The sequence below is a fragment of the Equus przewalskii genome, chromosome 21 (genome assembly GCF_037783145.1).
Source record: "Equus przewalskii isolate Varuska chromosome 21, EquPr2, whole genome shotgun sequence".
NCBI lineage: Eukaryota > Metazoa > Chordata > Mammalia > Perissodactyla > Equidae > Equus > Equus przewalskii.
The window spans coordinates 49,423,530-49,443,884 of NC_091851.1; the positions used below are offsets into that span (position 1 = coordinate 49,423,530).

At 53.6% G+C, this 20,355-nt stretch overlaps 1 protein-coding gene across 3 annotated transcripts in view; it reads right to left on the reverse strand.

Annotated features, from left to right (window-relative positions):
- The window catches only part of ZBTB46 (zinc finger and BTB domain containing 46), a 71,143-nt gene that overhangs the window by 13,875 nt on the left and 36,913 nt on the right, over nt 1-20,355 (reverse strand). For all 3 annotated transcript variants that reach the window (XM_070588680.1, XM_070588678.1, XM_070588679.1), the window contains exon 3: nt 12,961-13,245. In XM_070588680.1, the coding sequence (XP_070444781.1) occupies nt 12,961-13,245 (285 nt within the window). The remainder of the gene's footprint in view (nt 1-12,960; nt 13,246-20,355) is intronic.

Below are 20,355 nucleotides of genomic sequence, written 5' to 3' on the forward strand. Positions count from 1 at the left end.
CCTCCTGGCCGACCGCGTGCCATGCTGGGCCTCCTTTGTGCTTCAGTTTTGGTATATTGGGTATTGTGTTTTCAAGGAATTTGCCCATTTCCTCCAACTTGTCACAAGTATCAGCATGAAGTCATTCATAATATTCTCTTTCTATTGTTCTAATCTCTGCAGGATCTTAGGAATGATCTTTTTTTTTTTAAAGATCGGCACCTGAGCTAACAACTGTTGCCAAGCTTTTTTTTTTTTCCTCTCCTCAAATCCCCCAGCACATAGTTGTATATTTTTAGTTGTGGGTCCTTCCAGTTGTGGCATGTGGGACGCCGCCCCAACATGGCCCGACAAGGCGCCATGTCCGCACCCAGGATCCGAACCGGTGAAACCCCAGGCTGCCGCAGCAGAGTGAGCAAACCCAACCACTCAGCCAGGGGGCCGGCCCCAGGAATGATCTCTTTTTAACAGCTTTCATTGAAAATTGGCACTTTCCTCTATTTTTATTGATCACTTTTGATAAGAGTTTATTAGTTTCATTAATCTTTTCAACACACTGCTATTCGGCTTTGTTCATTTTTCTGTTGTACGTCTACTTTCTATGTCATTGACATCTACTCTTTATTTACTCCTCTTGCTTTCTTTGGGTTTAACTTGCTGTTTTTTCCCTCACTTCTTGACCCTCAAAGTTAGAGCCTTCCTTCTTTTCTAGTAAATGCTACTAGAGCCATAAATTCCCCTTTAACACCGCTTATGCGTATCCTGCAAGTTCTGATATGCTGTGTTTTCAATGTCATTCAGTTAAAGATATAATCCCCACTGTGACCTGCTCTTCCAGTCAAGGGTCATTTAACAGTACGTTGTGTGATGTCCTAACACTTGGGGATATTCTAGTATCTTCCTGTTACCGATTTTATAAGTTTAATTTCACTGAGGTCAGAGAACACACTATGATTTCAGTCCTTTGGTATTTGTTGAGACCTGAGTTACAGCCCCGATTGGTCTATTCTGTAAACGCTTCCTGTGCGCTTGTTTGGTGTAATGTTCAAATTGGTTAATTGTGTTATCAGCCAACCCCTCCGACCACAGAGGCAAAACTCCTAAACAAATAGCAAGTTGAATTCAATGATATAAAAAACAAATATGGGGCCGGCCTGGTGGCGTAGTGGTTAAGTTCATGTGCTCTGCTTCGTGGCCCAGCATTCACAGGTTTGGGTCCCGGATGCCGACCTAGCACTGCTTGTCAAGCCATGCTGTGGCGGCATCCCACATGCAAAACAGAAGAAGATGGGCACAAATGTTAACTCAGGACCAATCTTCCTCACACACACAAAAAATTAATAATAGTACCTCATGAATAGATGGATTTATTCCAGGAATTCAAGGTTAACTTAACATTTGAAAACTGTGTTCAAATCTTCTCTGTCCTCATTCTAATATTCTGTCTGCTATTCTATCAATGACTGAGGAGATGTGTTAAACATCCCCAGGTCTAACTGTGCGCTTGTCTCTCTCCTTTCAGTGCTGTCCACTTCTACTGCATTCACCTCAAAGCTGAGCATGCACATTCTGCATTGTGACATTTCCTACTGAACTGCCTCTTCCGTCATTATGCAGTGTCCCTCCTGAGCAACACTTCTGGAAGTCGACTGTGTGACATTAATATTAACGACTTTCTTTAGTGTTTCCCTGGTTTGTCTTTTTTACCTTAAACCTCTCTGTGTTCTTACCTATAAAGTATGTCACCTACAAACAGCAAACTTTTCTAAAGAGCAGGCTGGAAACGTTTTCTTTATATTGGTTGCTCCGTGCACATGTCACAAGAGAGGACGGATGCAGCTGGTGTAGGCCACCGTCCTGCTGCTTGTCTTCTTTCTGTCCTGCACGTGTTTCGTTCCTGTATGCCTCCTCACTCGCCTTCTTTCAAACTAATCAAGTCTGATTCCACTTTTCTCTTCATGAGCCTGTGAGCTGTCCTTTACTATTTTGGTCACTATTCACGTGACCTCACAAAGAATGCAGGAGCTGTGCAACAATCTCGCCTCCCCTCCCACCTTTGTGCTGGCAGCATCATGCATTACACTCCTTTTTCTGTTAAAAACCCACAGAAATGACCAGTGTTGCTTTAAACCATCCAGATCCTTTCCTGACTTGCAACGTTACCCACCCTGGTGCTTCTTCAGTCTCTTCTGTCTGGGAAAATTCTTCTTCAGCCCGACGGCTGGTTTTTCATACTTCTTGTCAGCTGGCAAGGAATTCTCTCTGTCCTGTTTGTCTGCATGAAAGGGTCTTCATACGGCCTTGATGCACGAAGAATGTTTTTGCTGGGTACAGACTTCGAAGTTGGCAGCTCTTTCTGCAGCTCTTCTGAGATGTCGTTCGTTGTCATCTGGCTTCTGTAGTTTCTGCTGAAAAGTCAGCCATCAGTCTTATTCCTCTGAAAGGAATGTTCTTTTTCTCCAGCTGCTTTTAAGATTTTTCTTTCTGTCTTTGGTTTTCAACAGTGTGACCACAATGTGCCCAGATGTTGTTTTCTGTTGTTGCTATTTGGTATTCATTCTTCTTCGGGTTCACTGGGCTTCTTGAATCTGTAGACTGATGTCTTTCAACCGTTTTGGAAAATTCTCACCTGCTGTCTCTTTGGATATTACTTCTGTTCCATTTTTTTCTCCTCTCTTCTCTGAAACTCCAATGACACATAAATTAAACATTTTCACTATCTTCCATGTGTCTCTGCTTTCTTCCCATTCTTTTTCTCTGAGCTTCAGCATGGATATTTTTCATTGCTCTGCCTTCCAGTTCACTAACCTTATCTTATATTGTATCCAGGCCATTATTGCACTATCTAATGAATTCTTAATTTCAAATATTGTATTTTCAGCTCCAGAATGGTCACTTGACTCTTTTTTTATAGATTCCAGTTCTCTTGAAATTCTCCATCTTTTAATCCATTTCATTCACCATTTCCTTGAATGTGTCATCAATATCTTCAAGTCCCTGTCTGAGAACTACAATATCTGACCTGGTGGGCTTTCTTCATTTGGCTCTGTTACTTAGCAGACACTGTCACTTTCTATTAAATGCCACATGTGAATGAAACAGCAGAGACACTGCACGCAATGTCAGTATTTCTAAAGACAATTAAGGTTGTTTTTATCATTGTTTTCCTTCTGTCAAGCAGACAGATTCAGGAGGACTACCTTGACCCTGTGGAGCTTCATTCCAGCTTTTCTTGGGGCTGGTCCAAATCAGTCTTGGTTTCATTCCCAGGGAGTGACTCTCACTTCAGGGTGTGGCCCTTCTGGGGTCTCAACTGGAGGCCCAGGGTGTCCCCGGTCTCCTCGACCTCGCCTGGGCTTGGCCGCCCCATCGCAGCGCTCCATGGCTGCACCTCCCCACCTCGCACCGCAGCCTCCCAGGGTATGGTCAGCTGGGTTCTTGGGATGTTGCTCTGTGATGAGCTTGGAAGGTGAAGGGTTTTGTAAGCCAACTTGGGAGCTCATTCTCTGTGGCTTCTTGCTTTTTTAGGGATTTGCTTCTCAAGTCCCAGCTACCTGGGCTGCCCTGAAGGGCAACGTCCATCTCCCTGGCACATAACACTGCTGCTCCCTGCTCGGCCTCTGTTTCCCACTCCAATGTTTGAGAAACATGACAGAGAAAATCCAGGGTGAAAGTACAGGTCATTTTGTGTTCTTCTCTTCTCTCAAGGACCATGGTCCTTCATGTCCCACCTGCACCAGCTGCTCTCCAGGATATGTGTATATGCGGGTTTGGCGGCTTTTTGCCACTGTTTCAAATAGTTTTTGCCTGGAGGGTAAGCCCAAGACAAGCTAGTCATGGTTGAAGCTGGAAGTTCAAAAAGTTTTCTGCAAAATATTTTCTTTGAAACAAATTAATGCCTTTTCCTTAGCACGTAAGTTATGTGCAACTGGCAAACTGACAATGATCAATACTGTACTATACATTTTAAATGCAGTTTAAATCGGTACGTGAACATCCCCAAGTGAGCACAAGGCGTCATTTCTACACACACCCCTACAGCACATGACTGACACCCACGTTTGTGAGGGCACCTATTCACATTTTGTGAAAATGGTAGATACGATGAGAAGTCCAAAATGAATTTTTAGACATGGAGCAAGTTTTGTGGCAGTAAATAGACCTAAATAAAGAACCACCCTTTTATTATTGCAATTCTCTGTGTTCAAGAAAGATTAATGTGGGGCCAGCCCGGTGGCGCAGCGGTTAAGTTCACATGTTCTGCTTCTCGGCGGCCCGGGGTTCGCCAGTTCGGATCCCGGGTGTGGACATGGCACCGCTTGGCACGCCATGCTGTGGTAGGCATCCCACATATAAAACAAAAAAAAAAAGTAGAGGAAGATGGGCATGGATGTTAGCTCAGGGCCAGGCTTCCTCAGCAAAAAAGAGGAGAACTGTCAGTAGTTAGCGCAGAGCTAATCTTCCTCAAAAAAAAAAAAAGAAAAGAAAAAAAGATTAATGTTACATATCAATAAAATTTTTAAAAAACTCTTTGAAATTAATCCCTGAGACACAGTATTTCAATGAGAAATTCAATTAAATATAAGAGATACAATACCTAAATGAATCTGCTGAAAATTTCCTATGTCGGATGACTATATAGTTTTAAGGGACATGATGTTAAATGTAAGAACAAAATTGGGTGGCTATCTATCCTAAAAATGTTTCTTACATCCTTTATCATTTTGCCATCTACCACAAACCTATTTCTTTTTTAGGAGCATTTCTTTATTTTTCATTTGTTTTCAAAAGAAATTCAATTTATTTAAACTAAAAAAACCAAACCAACAATTGACCCATTTCTCCCACCCCCACGCCTGCCTCTGCAACCACCAGTCTGTTCTGTGTCTGAGCTCGGTTTCCTTGCTTTTTAGATCCACATATAAATGATCACTTGGAATTTGTCCTTCTCTGTCTGACTCATCTCACTTAGCACAGGCCCCCGAGGTCCATCCATGTTGGTGTAAATGTTCGGATGTCATCCTTTTTCTTGGCCGAGTAACATTCTGTCGGTATACACCACACCTCCTTTATCCATAATCCATCACAGACACTTAGGTCATTCCCACATCTTGGCTACTGTCAATAACGCTGCCGTGAACAAACCTATTTCTTTCGGGTACTACGGTAACTGTCTGACATCCTCTACCTGTTTGAGGAAATGGACCACAGCCCTTCAGCACGACAGCACAGAGACACTCCCCAGAACGCAGGCCTCCTGTGCCTGGTCCACACTCCATCCAGCCCAGAAAGAACCCCTCGAGGACCAAATGAAGGAAAAGCAGCCACGCAGCCTCGCGCCCCAGCCCGGCTAACTCAGAACCTACACACGCAAGAACCTTGAAGTCAGGCAGTTGCCTGTGTTCCTTTTGCCACAGTGTGTCCAGGTTTGGATCTATAATCCCCGAGAGATCCCATTGTGACCAACAGAAAAAAAAGGGAGAGCTTCCTTTTCTCTAGAAATGACGTTCAAACACAAACGGGCACTGACATAAACCCACGAGGCAGCTGACCTCGCAGACGGGCAACACGCACCAACCGGCCTGGAGACGCCGCCCGCCTGGGGCAGGGGGCACCTTGACAGCAATGTCCTAAGCCTCTCTGAAAACCCAGCCTTTCTCCGTCTTCAGAACTCATTTAATGAAGATAAGGCCAAGGAGCGGGGCAGGCAGAGGCTGCTGGGCCACACATGGACCACGCCCCGGCCACCGTCACAGTCGGCGGGGATGGGCATCAGACTGATGGGGAAGCTCCTCTCTCCAGAGACCCATCCATGCCCTGCTGGAGGGCGCGGCTCCCATTGTCCCAGAACCTGGCGACAGGGGCACCTGCTTCCTTCCGGAGCCCAGCTGCTGCTAGGCAAAAGGTGAGTGTCCGCCAGGCCCCAGCACCGACCACGTCCACGACCACCTGCTCCGCGTGAGCAGGCAGATGCGGACCCCGTACATCCAACGGAGGTGGACAAGCAAACGCAAGGCGCTCTTTCTGAAAAGAAGCAGTTTTGGTAATTCTCCGTCAACACCGTCACCTTCACACTTGGAGAGAGACGCCGTGTGATGCACAGAGCAAGGAAGTGGGGGCTGGGCTTCGTCCTCGGATCTTTCTAGAAAGTAATGGGGTCAGAGTGATTGGGTTCCTCTCCCCATGGATGGTGCGCGCTTTTCTGCCTCTCCACTCCTGCTCTGCCCCCGTAAGTCAGCAGTCCTACACCATCCCGGTGAACTCAGCCCCTGTCGCCTAGAGGCGGGAGGTGCACCTGCCCCACATGCACACAGGCTGGGCACAGGGCCTTCACCTGGCCGCTGGCAGAGGATGCGAGAGTGACAGCTTTAAAGGCACACACCAATGCCTGCTCCCAGCCCCTGCAGGCTGCTCCCACCCCGACGTGGCTTTGCGGTCACCCAGTGGCCACTGGACCTGAATGCCAGGCCTGGCCGCAGGAGAGGCACATGTGAGCGTCCAGTGCTGAGCAGACAAAGGCACCTGTTCCAGCCTGTCCGGCCTCAAAGCCACTCTGCGCAGGGAGGCGTCTGAGTCCACGGGGACATTCTCCTCGTGGCTCCACAGCTGACTTCAGGGTACAGCTTTGGGCCCCCCAGGGGCTCTCGGGAAGTTCATCCAGGCCTGTGGGAGGAGCGCTGGCTGCACAGCGTGCTGGAAGAAGGACTGGACATCCTGGACGGGCAAGCAATCCCCACAGAAACCCACCCGGGCATCAGCTGGGGCCAACTCCAGAAGAGGCCTCACCACTGAGCCCAGGTCTCCAGGTCTCGAGAGGCGTCGATCTAGAACGAGAGACAGACAGGTTACAGGCCATCAGGACGCGGTGAAATCGAGCAGACTTAGAGCAGACACGTTCCGCTGCCTCCTACTCACCAGGTGCCTGTCCAGCCACCACAAGGACAACTGTCATGTGTCTGGAAAGGAAGGCTACAATTAATCCTCAGCGAGCAGACATTCAAAAGAAAACCCACATTAACAGAACACCAACGCCCCCAAACCATCCTGCCAGGACAGACCACCTGGGAACTGTACTGATGTCAAAATCCAGAATATGTGGTCAAGCTCTTCTGAAAGATTTATTTTTCTTCGGGGAGACAAACGAGCCTAACAGACCTGTCCTCACATAAACACCCCGTGGCTTCAGGAGCAGGGAGGGAGCCGGCCCCGGTTTCTCTGGGCCCCTGAATGGCAATGGTCAGAACCGCCATCGGCAGGACCGGCTTAAGCCGGGTCAGCACCACTGATCTCGAGAAACTGGTGTCTTTAACCCACTGCTATATGAGTCGAACGTCTTTACGTGAGGGAAAACAACTCCTCAAAAACATTTTAATTTAGATATAAAAACCAATTTAATTTCATGTAACACATTGCTAAGGGAGAGAAGCAATTATTACTGCACACGCTGACACTTCGTCCCCATGACGCAGGCTCTGTTTCCTGGCTGGGAACAGGGCGTGGAGAGCAGCTGACACTACAGAGGCTCATTCCCGCCCTGAGCTTGAGCTGTAGGGCACTGGGTCCAATGGGACTGGTGTGTGGGACCGGCGGCTGGTTGGCTGCCCGGGATGTCGGCCGCTCTCTGGTCTTACCTGGGCCAGGGGGTGGGGTCTCCCTGGGCTCGGGCTGGCGAGTCACCAGAGCAGGCCACCGGCTCTAGTGGAGGAGGGTAGAGGGGCCGGAGGGAGCCGCTTCCCTCTGCTATCGGCGTCCCCCCACGAGTGACTCGGGCTGGAGCCAGGCCCTGGGAACACAGGAAACCGGTCTCACCACGTGGACGGACGCCAGCTGGCGGCTTTCAGAGGCTCCGGAAGCGCCGTCCTGGATGTTCCACGGTGAGCAGAGCTGCCAGTGGAGGCCGGGTCTCGCTGGAGGTGGGTGTGTGGGCACTTTATCAGCTCGCCAACCCCAAACGCCAGGGGTCTCCGCCTGCGACTGCCTGGGTGGGGCCTCTCCCGGAAGCACGATAGCACAGAGGTTCTGCGCAGACAGTTGGATATGTCGCACAAAGGCAGAGCACACGTCCCCGCAGCGAGCAGAACCATCTTCGGTCACGGCCACACCACCCTGAGCACGCCCAGCTCGTGTGATCTCAGAAGCTAAGCAGGGCCGGCCGGTCAGGACGTGGATGGGAGCAATGATTCTGGAAAGCACTGCAAGGTATGTCAACTTGGCTTTTTACCTGAAAGTGTGGCAGTGTCTCCACCAAACACCCTTTCACGGGAAACTGTCTGAAGTTCCAGCATCAGTCCAGAAGCAGGGAAAGGTCCTTGATTCATTTTTAAACCCATAAGGAAATAGTCTTTACAGTGCAATCAAAACAAAAGCAGCCCTAGCCATCTCCACTCGCGTCCCCCACGCCCCGGACATCCGGGCAGCCAGCAGGACAGGAAGGCCCAGCGTGGAGCACCCCACCCACCTCGCCCCAGGCTCTCACGAGTCCGCCCTCCCGTGAAGAGCCTGAGGGGACTTCGCACGTCCCTCCCGTGAGGCAGGACAGCACCGCCACGACGGCTGGGGAGAACCCTCCACTCTGTCAACAACAGTGTCGAGGGCCGCCAGCTGACAAGTAGGACGATGCTCTTGTGGTTCAGGTTGTGGTGCGGCTGGAGTGACGGCCAGTGGCACTCACCCTCCTGCACCCACAGGGCTGCTGCGTCCTCGTTTGTTCCCTGAAATCACGGCTTCCTGTGTCCTCAGGGCGTTTTTCAAGGGCCCACCCAGATCAATGCACACCCACAACACAACTGGTAAAACAGGGCCATGTTTTGAGCCACAAACGATATTTTGAACAGGTTGTATTCAGCAAACAATGACCATTAACAGGTAGGATGCTGGCCCACTGCGGACAACTCACAGAGTAAAAGAATCAAGTTGAAGGACTCAAAATAAAAAGGACAAAAGTTCTCTAACGGAAAAAGCAGTCAAAGGGTGATGACCTAGTGATAAAACCACCTGTGGATTTAGTAGCCAAGTCACTGTCATTAGACCCATGAAATAAGGACTCTGTTGTTCTAGAAGCTTCCAGAGCCATCCAGAAAGGATCTCTCCATACGGGCTGTTGCTACTGCCTGAGCAGTGCTCACATATTTAATGGTTCTCTTAATTCAAACATCTGCAACTACTACCACTTTCTTCTGCGAACTTGCCGTGAGCGGCCTACCCTGAGCAGACGAGGCAGAGTCAGGGGCTCGGGGACCCCCAGCGCGCCCTGCACCGCGGAGCTGACACTGTCAAACATCACGTCCCTAAAGTATTGTCTTCTCCTCGATTCTCCAACCACGAGCCACGTCTGCTGGGGTGTGGGCCCAACGGGCACCCCAAGTATCGCAATAACAAAAGGCTTGGCCCTGGAAAAGCTCACCATTAACAACCAGCCTGAGCAGCTGGAGGTCGGAGCCAGAAACAAGGCAAAGCCCCCTGCCCCCCACAGCGGCCCCCACACTCGCCGGCCCTCACACCGACCAGGAACGAGGGACGCCCTGCGACACAGCACGCGTCTCCTTCCCTGGGCCCCTCTGGGAGGACGTGCAGCCACGCTCACTGGGGCCGAGGAGTCTCCAGCGCTCTGGGAGGCTGGGGCGTCCGGCGAAGGGAGGCAGGGTGCGTGCGTTGCCTCTGCTCTGCCGTGAGGCCGTTTCTTCTCTCTTCAGACATGTGATCAGCTTCCTCACACCCACACGCCCGCGCTCCCCAGCCTGGCGGTCCAGTGGAGACGACAGCCACCACTCGGGCACCTGGGGCTCGGGGCGCCCCCAGCTGAGCCCGCAGTGGAGCCCACAGGAGGAGGGTCCCCACGGGATGCAGCGGGAAGGCCGTGCGGAGCCTGAGACCAGGCTTGCTCATCACAGCCGCCTGTCCGTGGGGGGCAAGAGGAGGAGCCGTCACGCTCGCAGCATCTTCCAGCATCTTCCCTGAGCAGAAACCCACTCCCCGCGACGGCATGTGTGAACCCATGGCTCAGAGACAAGCCACCGAGAGCTCCGTGGGCCCGGCACTTCCTCACACGCGCCTGCGACTCAGCGCCGCAGGGCAGCCAGGCAGACACTGTCGGGCCCCGAGGCTCGGTACCCACTCCTGATCTGGTGTGCAAACTCGTGAGTCGCTCAGCTACTCTTCATGCTCTCCGGGCGCTTGGAGAAGCCACCACAATCACATCTCAATCACGGGACAAGCGGCTCACAGCCTCCGGCCGCCGGCACACCCCCCGCCCACCCACCAGGGTGCGATGCCCGCTATGATGAGTGCTGACACAAAACTTTGGGAATAAAGGTTTTTTCTGGATATTTCCAACTCTCATTTTAGCATATGCCCAGAAACAGGCAGATTTTACTTATGATGTCAGGAAATAATACTTTAAGACAACCCATTCCCCACCCAGTTCTCTAGCCTCTGCTGGCTAAACGCCGGGAGCCCACACGATGTCTCAGTTCAGCTCACAGCCCGACCGGTAAGGGTTCCGCCAACTTCTCACCCCGACTTATGGAAAACTAAAGGGCAGACTCTTACAAGAAAGGTGGGGAATTTAGAATACTAAAAGCAAGGAGGTTAAAACACAATAGCAATAACGGAGCACCAGACCCCACGAGCCGACCTCACCTGGCAGTCGGCACACGCACTGCAAACAGATGGGACAGGGCTCCCTTCCCGGCTCTCAACTCAGCTGCGACGGGAGCTGTGTGACGGCAATGACAACGCAGGAGCAGGCGTGGCTGCCCGCTCCAACGTCCAGACTCATGAAAGACACAGTGGACAGTGACCCACACTGGAAGAAATAATCTGAAGACAAAAATCCACCCATCATGGCCGCATCCTACAGGGTCACCACCCGCCCCATGACCTCACTCAGGTGCAGGACTCGCTGCAGGAGCATCTGGGCCTCTGCTGGGGTGGGACTGAGACAGAGGAGCCAAGGCCGGAGGGGGAGAAACCACCCAGGGCAGCCACGATGGGAGTACGTCCGTCTCTCCCTGCTCCGCAAGCTGCTTGGGGTCCCAGAGGCCCAAGAGCCAGGCCCACAGCCCACGGGTCCTACTGCTGGACCGAATGTGGGTGGAATCAGTGTTTGGGGGCTACCCAGGCCCCCTGGTCCCATTCCTGGGGTGGTTCCCAGCAGAGACGCACCAAAGGCCTCCTGGACATGCCCACAGTGGGGGCAAGGCTGCCAGACATGGAGACAGTAGGAAAAACGCCCACAAATCAGCCCTCTCATTCCAAAGTCGTTCTCGATGACAAACACAGACCAGCCACGTCTGGGGGCGCAGAGGGGAACTGGGCCCGCCCCCCTGGAACTGATCACACACGGAGTCCACGCCTGAATTAGGAGCATCTGGAAGGAGATGAAGCAGGCGTCCAGACCCCGAAGGGAGAACACTCCGCCAACCTCCCCATACGGCCACAGAGTCCCAGTCACATCCCAGCCGCTCCTTCCCCGACAGCCAGAAATCCTGTCCAGTCGTCCCCTCAGTGGAGGCCCGTTGCTGGCCTCATCTACGCAAATTCCACGCGCCCCAAATGCCCTGGAACCACCTCCGGGACGTCCCGGGATCATCACAAGCCCAACAATTTCCACCGACAAGCAGGAGTGCTGGGTCCGCGGCGGAAGGGACTGATGTTCTGAGCGCTGACCATCTGCACTTTGCTCACGTGTTTGATGCTTTTACAAACGCTACTCGGCTTCAAATTCACACCTGTGTAAGCGATGCTACCCCCATTTTTCAGATGCAGAAAACGAAGCCTAAACACGTTTCTAAAAGCATGCCCAAGACTACGCAGCTAGTCAGCGCCGTGGGATGCTCAGTCCCGGGTCTGACTCCACCGCCCACCTCAGGCCCTGGAAACGGCTCTGAATCAAGTACACGAAAATAGAGAGAACGTAACGTCACTTTCCATTTTAGTCTTTATTAGCCACAAGTAATTTTCATCACTCCAACACAAAAACTGAGGATATTTTAGCGCTCATGAAAACAAAGTTGTAAAAATATTGTTTTTTAAATTGGAGAAAAATTAAAGATACACTTCCGAAATCCCCAACATCCACAGTGGCGGCAGATAGCCTCTGCTTCATCCACTGGCCCTAGAAAACCACTGCAGCCACACACACTCGCCCCCGGGGGCCTGGGACGGGGCGCCCCCCACGCCACGGAGAGAAACGGGGCAACACCTCGTTCTCTCACACCCACAATGAGCACCAACCAAACTCAGCATTTCCCCAGGATGGCCGGTCAGCGCCTCCTCCTGCAGGACCCAGACAGCCGCCATGCTCCCCGAGCATCCCCAGCACAGATCTTGAGGACCTGCACCGAGGAGAGCGGCCCATCCCAGGCTGACACCTGGCAGGCACAGGCAGGTGGAGGTGAAAGCTAAAAGCCCTCGTGTCTTGGGAGAAGGAAGTCTCGGCTGAGCCCGATGGCAACCACTCGGCCATACCCTAGCCGCTCCTTGGTTAGTCTGCCATCCGCTTCCGGGCAACTGGAAGTCAGCTGGAGACATTTACCTTATAACCTCCTTGTAAAAATTCATGTATGACCATCATCAGCTGGTGGAAACAGCGAGGACAGGCACCCTGCTCGCCCGCAAATGCACCACGGTCAGAGCGGGGACCAGCAGGGGGAGCCCGCCGCGCGAGGCCCTCCGTCCTGACTCGCCGGCTCCGTGTGCATGCCCAGGTGCTCAGGCTGAGGTCGGATGCCCCATTTCAAGTGGGAAACGGTGGCTCCCCTTCCCGTTGCCCTGACAACCCACCTTCTCTGTGCAGCAAGGCCAGCGCAGTCCACCCGGCTCCTGTGCGACCCCCGGGACGGACCTCAGGGGAGGTTGGGAGGGGACCTGAGCCACAGCTGGCCGTAAGGACAGACGCCCCACCCTCACCCCGACTCATCACGGTCTGACGGCCCCTCTCGACGGAACAGAGCAAATAGAACAGGCGGCGCCTGCACTTACGGGCCAGGGAGTGCGCGCCCTTGGGCAGGTACTCCAGCAGCAGGGAGCTGTCGTCCCCCAGCACGTCCGCCTTGAGCGACAGCAGGCTGTTCTTACTCATGAGCGCCGCCCGCAGGTTGGCCACCGCGGTGGCCTGGTGCAGCGCGTCGTCCTTCTCCGGGGTTAGGGGTGGGCCCAGGTAGCTGGCTTCTCCTCCCAGGAGGCCCTCGTCCACGTGGGCATAGAGCTCCGCCCTGTCCCCGCGGCTGTCTGAGCCGCTGGCTTCCGTGCTGGTCAAGTCCGCGTCTGGGGGGAGGAAACACACAGAGAACACGCAGGTCATTTCGAGACTCCAAGCAGGAAACAGGCACGCTCAGGAGAAGCCAGCGTAACGAGCTTCCTGACACCCAAGCCTGTCCTGCCAAGGCCCCAGGACGGTGGCAAAGTCACAGCCCACACCTTGGGTTGGGGGCTCAACTCAAAACAATGGGGGCCAGCCCCCCAGGACAAGGGGCCGAAGACCTGATGCAGGCTCAGTTCTGGGCCGAGGGTCAGAGGCCGCTGTGCATCTGCAGTGTTTTTGTGTCTCAAAGAAGAGACGACACCCACATGGACAATGAGCCAAACTACAAGCTCCTGGAAAATCACCGTGATCTCAGACCTGGCAAAGGGTTCTCAGACAGGACACCAAAAGCACAGCCACAAAACAGATAAACTGACTTCATCAAACTTAGAAACTCCGATGCCTCAGAGCACACGATCAAGAAAGTGAGAAGACGACACACGGAATGGGAGAAAATATTTGCAAATCATCTACCTGAGAGGAGCTCCCACCCAGAATACACAAGACACACAAACAGCCGTGAGCAACGCTCGCCATCATTTGTCATCAGAAAAATGCAGCTCAGAACCACAATGAGGCTCCATCTCACACCCACTAAGACGGCTGGGATCGAAAAGTCAGATAATAAACATTGACAAGGTTGTGAAGAAATGGAACCCTCGTACGCTGCTGGTAAGGATGCAAAACAGTGCAGCCGCTGCGGAAGAGTCTGCTGGTTCCTCGAAGGTTAAGTACAGAGTTACCATACGGCCCAGCAACTCCACCGCAGGAGTGCACCCAGGAGCCGTGAGCACGTGCCACAGAGAACCTGCAGCTGTTGTACCTTCACGCTCACAGCAACATCGCTCATAACAGCCAAAACGTGGACCAACCAAAGGCCCATCTATTGATGAATGATAAGACGTGGTCCATCCACATGCTAGAATATTACACAGCCATAAAAGGCACAGAGTGCTGGCACATGCTACAACACGGACAGACCTCGAAAACATTATGCTCGGTGAGAGAAGCCGACACAAAAGGACACGCATGGTAGGATTCCACTTACACGAACTATCAAGAAGAGGCAAATGCAGAGACCGAGGTAGATTGGGGTTCCCAGGGGCTTGGGGGAGATGTGACCGCTAGGGATAATAAAGATGCTCTAAAGGCGACTGTGGTGACGGGCGCGCCGCTCTGTGAATACAGTAAAAGCCACTGAACTGCACACTTTAAATGGGTGAATTGTAGGATACGTGGATGATGTCTCAATAAAGCTGTTACTAAGAGAAGGAGACGGGACAGTCTCGAGTCATCAATTCAACAGACTCGACGAGCGCCGAGCTCAGACCAGCACGAAGTCAAGGCATGACCCAGGAGCTCCCCTCTGCTGGGGAGACGCACGGGACGAAAGTGCCCCAGACCGTGCTGGCCGGGCAGCCCCAGGAGAGGGCTGCTGCCCTACAAGGGCCCCTTGGAACACGCGGAAACTCGAGAAGTCTAAATAGAAACAGGCAGACCCTCCACGAGACAGAGGCGGGAGGGTGAGGAGGGACGTGCGGCCCAGGCACTGGCCACGCGCACAAAGGGCAAAGCGTGGCCTCTCCTGCCAGGGACGGAGGGTGCCCGGCATGTCCTTTCCACTCCGTCACTGTCCTTGGAAAGGAGGGCGGAGAAGGGAGCGCCCAGGAAGGCGGAGGGTGGCACCAGCCGTGGGAAGGAAGCTGGGCAGGCCCCAGGGAAGCAAGAAAGGAGGCAGGCCACTGGTCCCGGAGGAAGCAAGGCGATGGCAGCGAGGGGTGGAGCTGGGTCCCGGAAAGGACAGGCACCCTCCTCAGAACTCCAGGGAAGCAAGGGGCAGCACCAGGCTGCAGAAGTCACATGACGCCCAAATGCAGCTCGGGCATCAACCTCAACATCACAGAAAGTGGAGACGGCCGGTCATCCTCTGCTGTCACAGAAAATTCTGGAAAATCGTGCCCAAGTCTGCTCACGCTGCTGTGTCTGCCGGTGTCCGGAGAAGTCCAGGGCAGAAGCACATGTCACACGGCAACACAGCGATGCTACCGCCAAACGCAAATGTGGGAAATTCTACAGCTTCTTCAGCCAAACACGGCTGGGAACACAGGGGTTTGGGGCTTCGACAGTCAGAGGCTAAAGAGGTGCCGCGTGCAGCGCCACGTGCAAACACCCGCCCAGAGACAGGGGACAGGGAGCGCCCAGCTGGCCACTGCTGAGGGACTGCTAACTTCCCGGGGTGTGCTGCGTGTCCAACGAGCGCCTCCCTTTTAGAAGCTGAAACGCCCACAAACACAGCGACGGGAACGTCTGTGCCGACCTCTCTGAAACTGAGTGACAGAGACGCAGTATCGATTCTCTTCTCCTCCACGCACATCGTGAAATTTTTCATAATAAAAGTTGGGGGGGAGAGTCTGAAAGACAAGAACTGTTTGAACAATCCAGCATTTGCCAGGAAGGCTCAGACGCCAGCCGTGAGGAGAGAGCGCGAATGAGCCAGCCCTCAGCGGACGCCTGTGAACCCAACAGAAGTCACGACCCAGGAGAAAAGCTCCGCATGGCCTTGGCCTCGCTGTGTTTAAGAGGACGAGTCAATGGTGGCTCCTCACTTCTCTGGGGACACCGACGGCGGGAGACAGCCTCGTCGGGGATGGGCACGAGTGAAGATCCCTCAGACTTGGGACGTGGGACCACGCGGCTCCAAGCTGGATCTCAGATCGCTGACGAAAATCCATAGCCCCTCAAAGTCTTAGTCCCCACAGTTCTAAACACTCAGAGCCACTCGGGGGCGCGGGTAACAGACCTGCCACCTAGAGGGAGTTCCCTAACGCCAGCACTTCCCACTCCGTTCCTTACGTGAACTAAATCCTAGAAATGATTTCCTGTCATCAACACGTAAGAAGAAAAGAAAACCACATTAACCTGAAAGATGGAACGTCTTGCAACGGCCAACTGAGACACTCTTTCACTGTGAAAAGCGCTGAGCCAACGTCGGCCCGTGAACTAGCAGCACCCCCGCAGCCCACAGAGCAGATCCTGGTGCTTCTGCAAAGCCCTGGGCTGCAAGGGGGACCGGCCCAGGTGCAGAAGGATGGGGTCACAGGTGCTGGTCCCCCACAGCCTGGAGGAGACCCTGTCCCGTTAGTCTACCTGCATCTATGAGGGCAAGGCGCCACGGCCAGCAGCCAGGGGGCACATCTCAGTAAGAAATGGGGACAGCAGCTGGGCATCACCTGGTCAGGAGGCCTGAGCCCGAGACGGCCATGCAGATGACAAATGTGTTCGGCGTTTTGACGCCCCTTGAGCTGCAGGGAAGGCGAGAATGAAGAATGGGGCAGAGGGAGAGTGTTTCTGAGTCTGAAGGTGAATGGAAGGGGCAGGAGGGGACACGGCCACACAATGCGGGACCCGGCCCAGGAGGCAAGCTGTGGACAGCGAGGGTGGGGGGCCCCAGAGGCCAGGTCACCTCCAGGAAAACCTGAAACACAAACCATGAGAGGAGAGAGCCAGGCACCCTGGAAAGGGCTGGAACCTTCCCTGCGAGACGCAGAGAAGCCTGGGGACAGAGATGCCGAGGCTGTCCCTCCTGTCCCGAAGCGGCTCAGCCAGCATGGACCGAGCTCTGGTCGTGCCCCTGTGTGCCAGCCCGCAGAGAGCAGGAGCGACTTCCATGTGTGCAGGGCCGCTCCTCCCTGCCTGCAGTCAGCAGAGGGCTGGCAAACACTCAAAAAGTAACTGAGGCTGAAGTGGCTTCACAACGCATCCCATTTTGGAGGAAATTACACGGAGCTGGGGAACCCTGGGCAGAGGCCGAGACCAACCCGGCCAATGGCCAGTCCCCCACATTCACCAAAAATGCTTCTGACAGCTTTCACAAAACAGTTCAGTAATTGCCAGAGAATGAATTATCAGCTGTGGTCCCTGGACAGGATTCAGGATCAGGGCCACAGAGTCAAGGCAGGCAGTGCTGGGAGCCAGGGGCCAAGGCACCTGGGGACACTCGGCCACGACCATGTCTGCAACCACCCCCTGAAACAGAAACGTGTGCCCATTCACACAAACCCTCTGAACACTCCACACAGGCCAAGCGTGGTGAGGACTGGACAGTCCAGGCGCAGGGAGGGCCCAGCTCAGGCAGAGCAGCTCAGCATTGGGGTCTCGAGGGCACTGGTCCCCAGCGGGGTAGGCTGAGAGGCCACCCATGTCCAGACCCGAAGGCCACCCCCCTCCACAGGACAGTGAACCCTTGGTGCATCATGCAGACAGAGTCCAACTTGAGGAACGTGTGACCCCTGCCAAGGACCTGTGACCCCGGGAACACTTTCGGGGGATCGTCCCCACAGTGCTGACTGCTTTTGGAGGCCTCTGAAGGATATTTTCTATTTTTTCAAACTATAAGCTTTCTAATATCTTTCTGCCAATTCCTCTATGGTATATCAGTATTAATTTTGCATTTCTAGCAACTAAATGTAGGGATTAAATCAACATTTAAGTTAAGGCTTTGTTTCAGTCAGCTGGGGCCATAACAGAGCACCGCGGACTGCGTGGCTCACACACTGCCCTGGCAGCTCCGGGGCCGCGAAGTCCAGGACTGAGGTTTGCTGGCTTTGGTGCTGGTGAGAGCTTGGCTTGCAGACAACCGCCTGCCTGCCTGCCTGCTGTGTCCTGACGTGGCTGTGCCTTGGCGGGTGTGTGTCGACAGAGGGCGAGCTCTCCGGTGTCTGTTACAAGGACACTGATGCTATGGGATCAGGGCCACACCCCCAGGACCCCACTGACCCCTAATCGCTTTCCTACAGGCCCGGTCTCCAACACAGCCACACCGGGGGTCAGGGCTGCAACATCCACAAACATTAGGTCCGTAGCAGATTTAAAACTAGAAAACACCAGATGTTAAAACCAAACTTTTAATTAAATTATATTAACAATTGAAGTTCAAAAGGTGTAAAAGAAATCAGGATTAGCTGAAAGATCCTCCACGTGTGAGAAGCTGGAACCTGGTTTCAAGGAACATCTGGGATCCACTGGTTGGGAAGCACCGGGAAAAGGTGAAGTGGTTTCTTTCCTCAGGGGAATGAGGATGGTGCGGGTCACAACTCCACTCACGAGGAGGGATCCAAAACACGACCGCCAACCACCCTAAAAATGCTAATCACTGCTGATCAAGGGTCCACCGCACACAGATGACAGCAAAGGAGTTTTTTAAAATCCCTTTAATTGAAAAATTCCCAAATGAATATTCACGACTCAGAAAAGCTACCATTTGTTACAGGAAATCAAAACCAAAAGCACTGTCAAACCGTCAAATCGTCCTGGGTGAACCCGCACCTGTAACAAGGGACCTGCGCTTGAGCAAACCAGGGGACGTGGAGGGACCGGGGTCACAGCAGAGCTTCTGACCAACACACGGAGATGCCCCAAGCCTGCGGCCCCCCGGACAAGACAGCAGGAGCCAGGGGCGCCTTTCCAAAGCCCCAAGTCTTCCACGGCACCGAGGTCCCAACCTATGTCCCAAGTTTCTGGAAACAGCACTGGGACGCCTCCTAACGTAAGGATAATACCGTTCAAATAAAGCTTCCAAGTAACTGGCCCACTCTCAAGACTGGAGCTGTAAAGGAGAACGAACAGCCGCACCACATCCGACACCCCGAGAAAAATCCACATGACGAAGGCAGAGCCCGCCCGGCCTCGGCTCGTCCTGCGTCCACGCCAGCAGTGACTTTCGGAAGAGGCGGCAGGGCTGGTCTTTCCGGAACTTAGCATTCTTCAAATGAGGAAGCAGAGGGAAAGTGCCCAGGCGGGAGTCTGAGGCCGACCCCGGACCCTCCCAGGTTCTAACCCCCATGGAGCAGCGGAGGCCTGGGTCCAGGCTCCGGCGGAAGCACCGAGGGACACCATGCAGACAGCTGGCATGGGCCTCAATGAGAGGTGCCAGGAGCGTGAACAAGACGCCCATCGCCTCCCGGTCCTTCCAGACCTCAGCTGGAGTTCGGAAAGAGGGATCCAAGACGACGGTGTCAAACATGAGATTCCACAAACAGCATGGGAAGTCGAAAGCAAGCTTTATACCACAACTAGTCCATGTGTAGATAGATTAAAGAGTTTGATGTTAGGAAAACCCACAAAATTCGCTCTTATTAGATTATTCTTATGAAAAAGCTAAAACCATTCAAAACACTCAAGGGGCACTGTGAGCAACACAGCAGCTCTCTCGATTAGGAGCAGCCACGGCTGCGCTGCAGCAACTTCACATTTAGGGGTTAAAGTAAATTCAGAATGCGTTTCTTGCTGAAGTGCCTACTGCCAGGCGGGTCCCAGTGGGCGGTATTCCACTGCCAGGCGGGCGGCAGGATGCTGATGACACAGCGCTGGATGGCGGCTCAGGCCTGTAGCTCCAGGAACTGCCTCCACAGTGTCACTCAGCCATAAATGTGTGACAAGAATTGTCCCCACACCGCCCGAAATCTGTTCCAACGCAAGGATGACATTTCCTGACACCCAGGACTCCAGGGCCAGCGGTGACCCACTTCGAGAGCTGAGGACGGCGCACGAAATCCCTCAAGAAGCTGCCCGCGTTGATCCACGCCAACAGCCGATGCAACTCTCCCGACCCTCCCGCATCACCCGACACTTTGCCTCCGAAGAGCTGTCTGGGCAAACTCAGACGGTGACAGACACTCTAACTCCTCTGAGCTCCCCCTGAATTCCACCAAGAACTTCAGGAAAGGCCATTCGAGCAGCCCTGCCGCCCACGAGCCACGGCCGCTTCTCACACACAAACTACCCTGTGTGATCTGAGTCCTGGCGAGGACGCCCCAACCCCTGGGCGAGGCTGTGTCTGGACAGGAAGGTTCTGGAATAAACCCCTCATCTGTGAGGCCAGAGTACCAGACGGGACCCCTCCCGAGTATTTGTAGGACTAGGGCTGCGCTGTTTACGAAGCACTCATGAGCACCCAAATGCCCAGTCTTGCGTCTGGAAAATGGGCTGGGCTCCAAAACCCATTCATAAGCTAGGAACTTAGGATGTTCCCTCCATCTGGAACCACCACATGTGTGTACACACACATCCCCTTC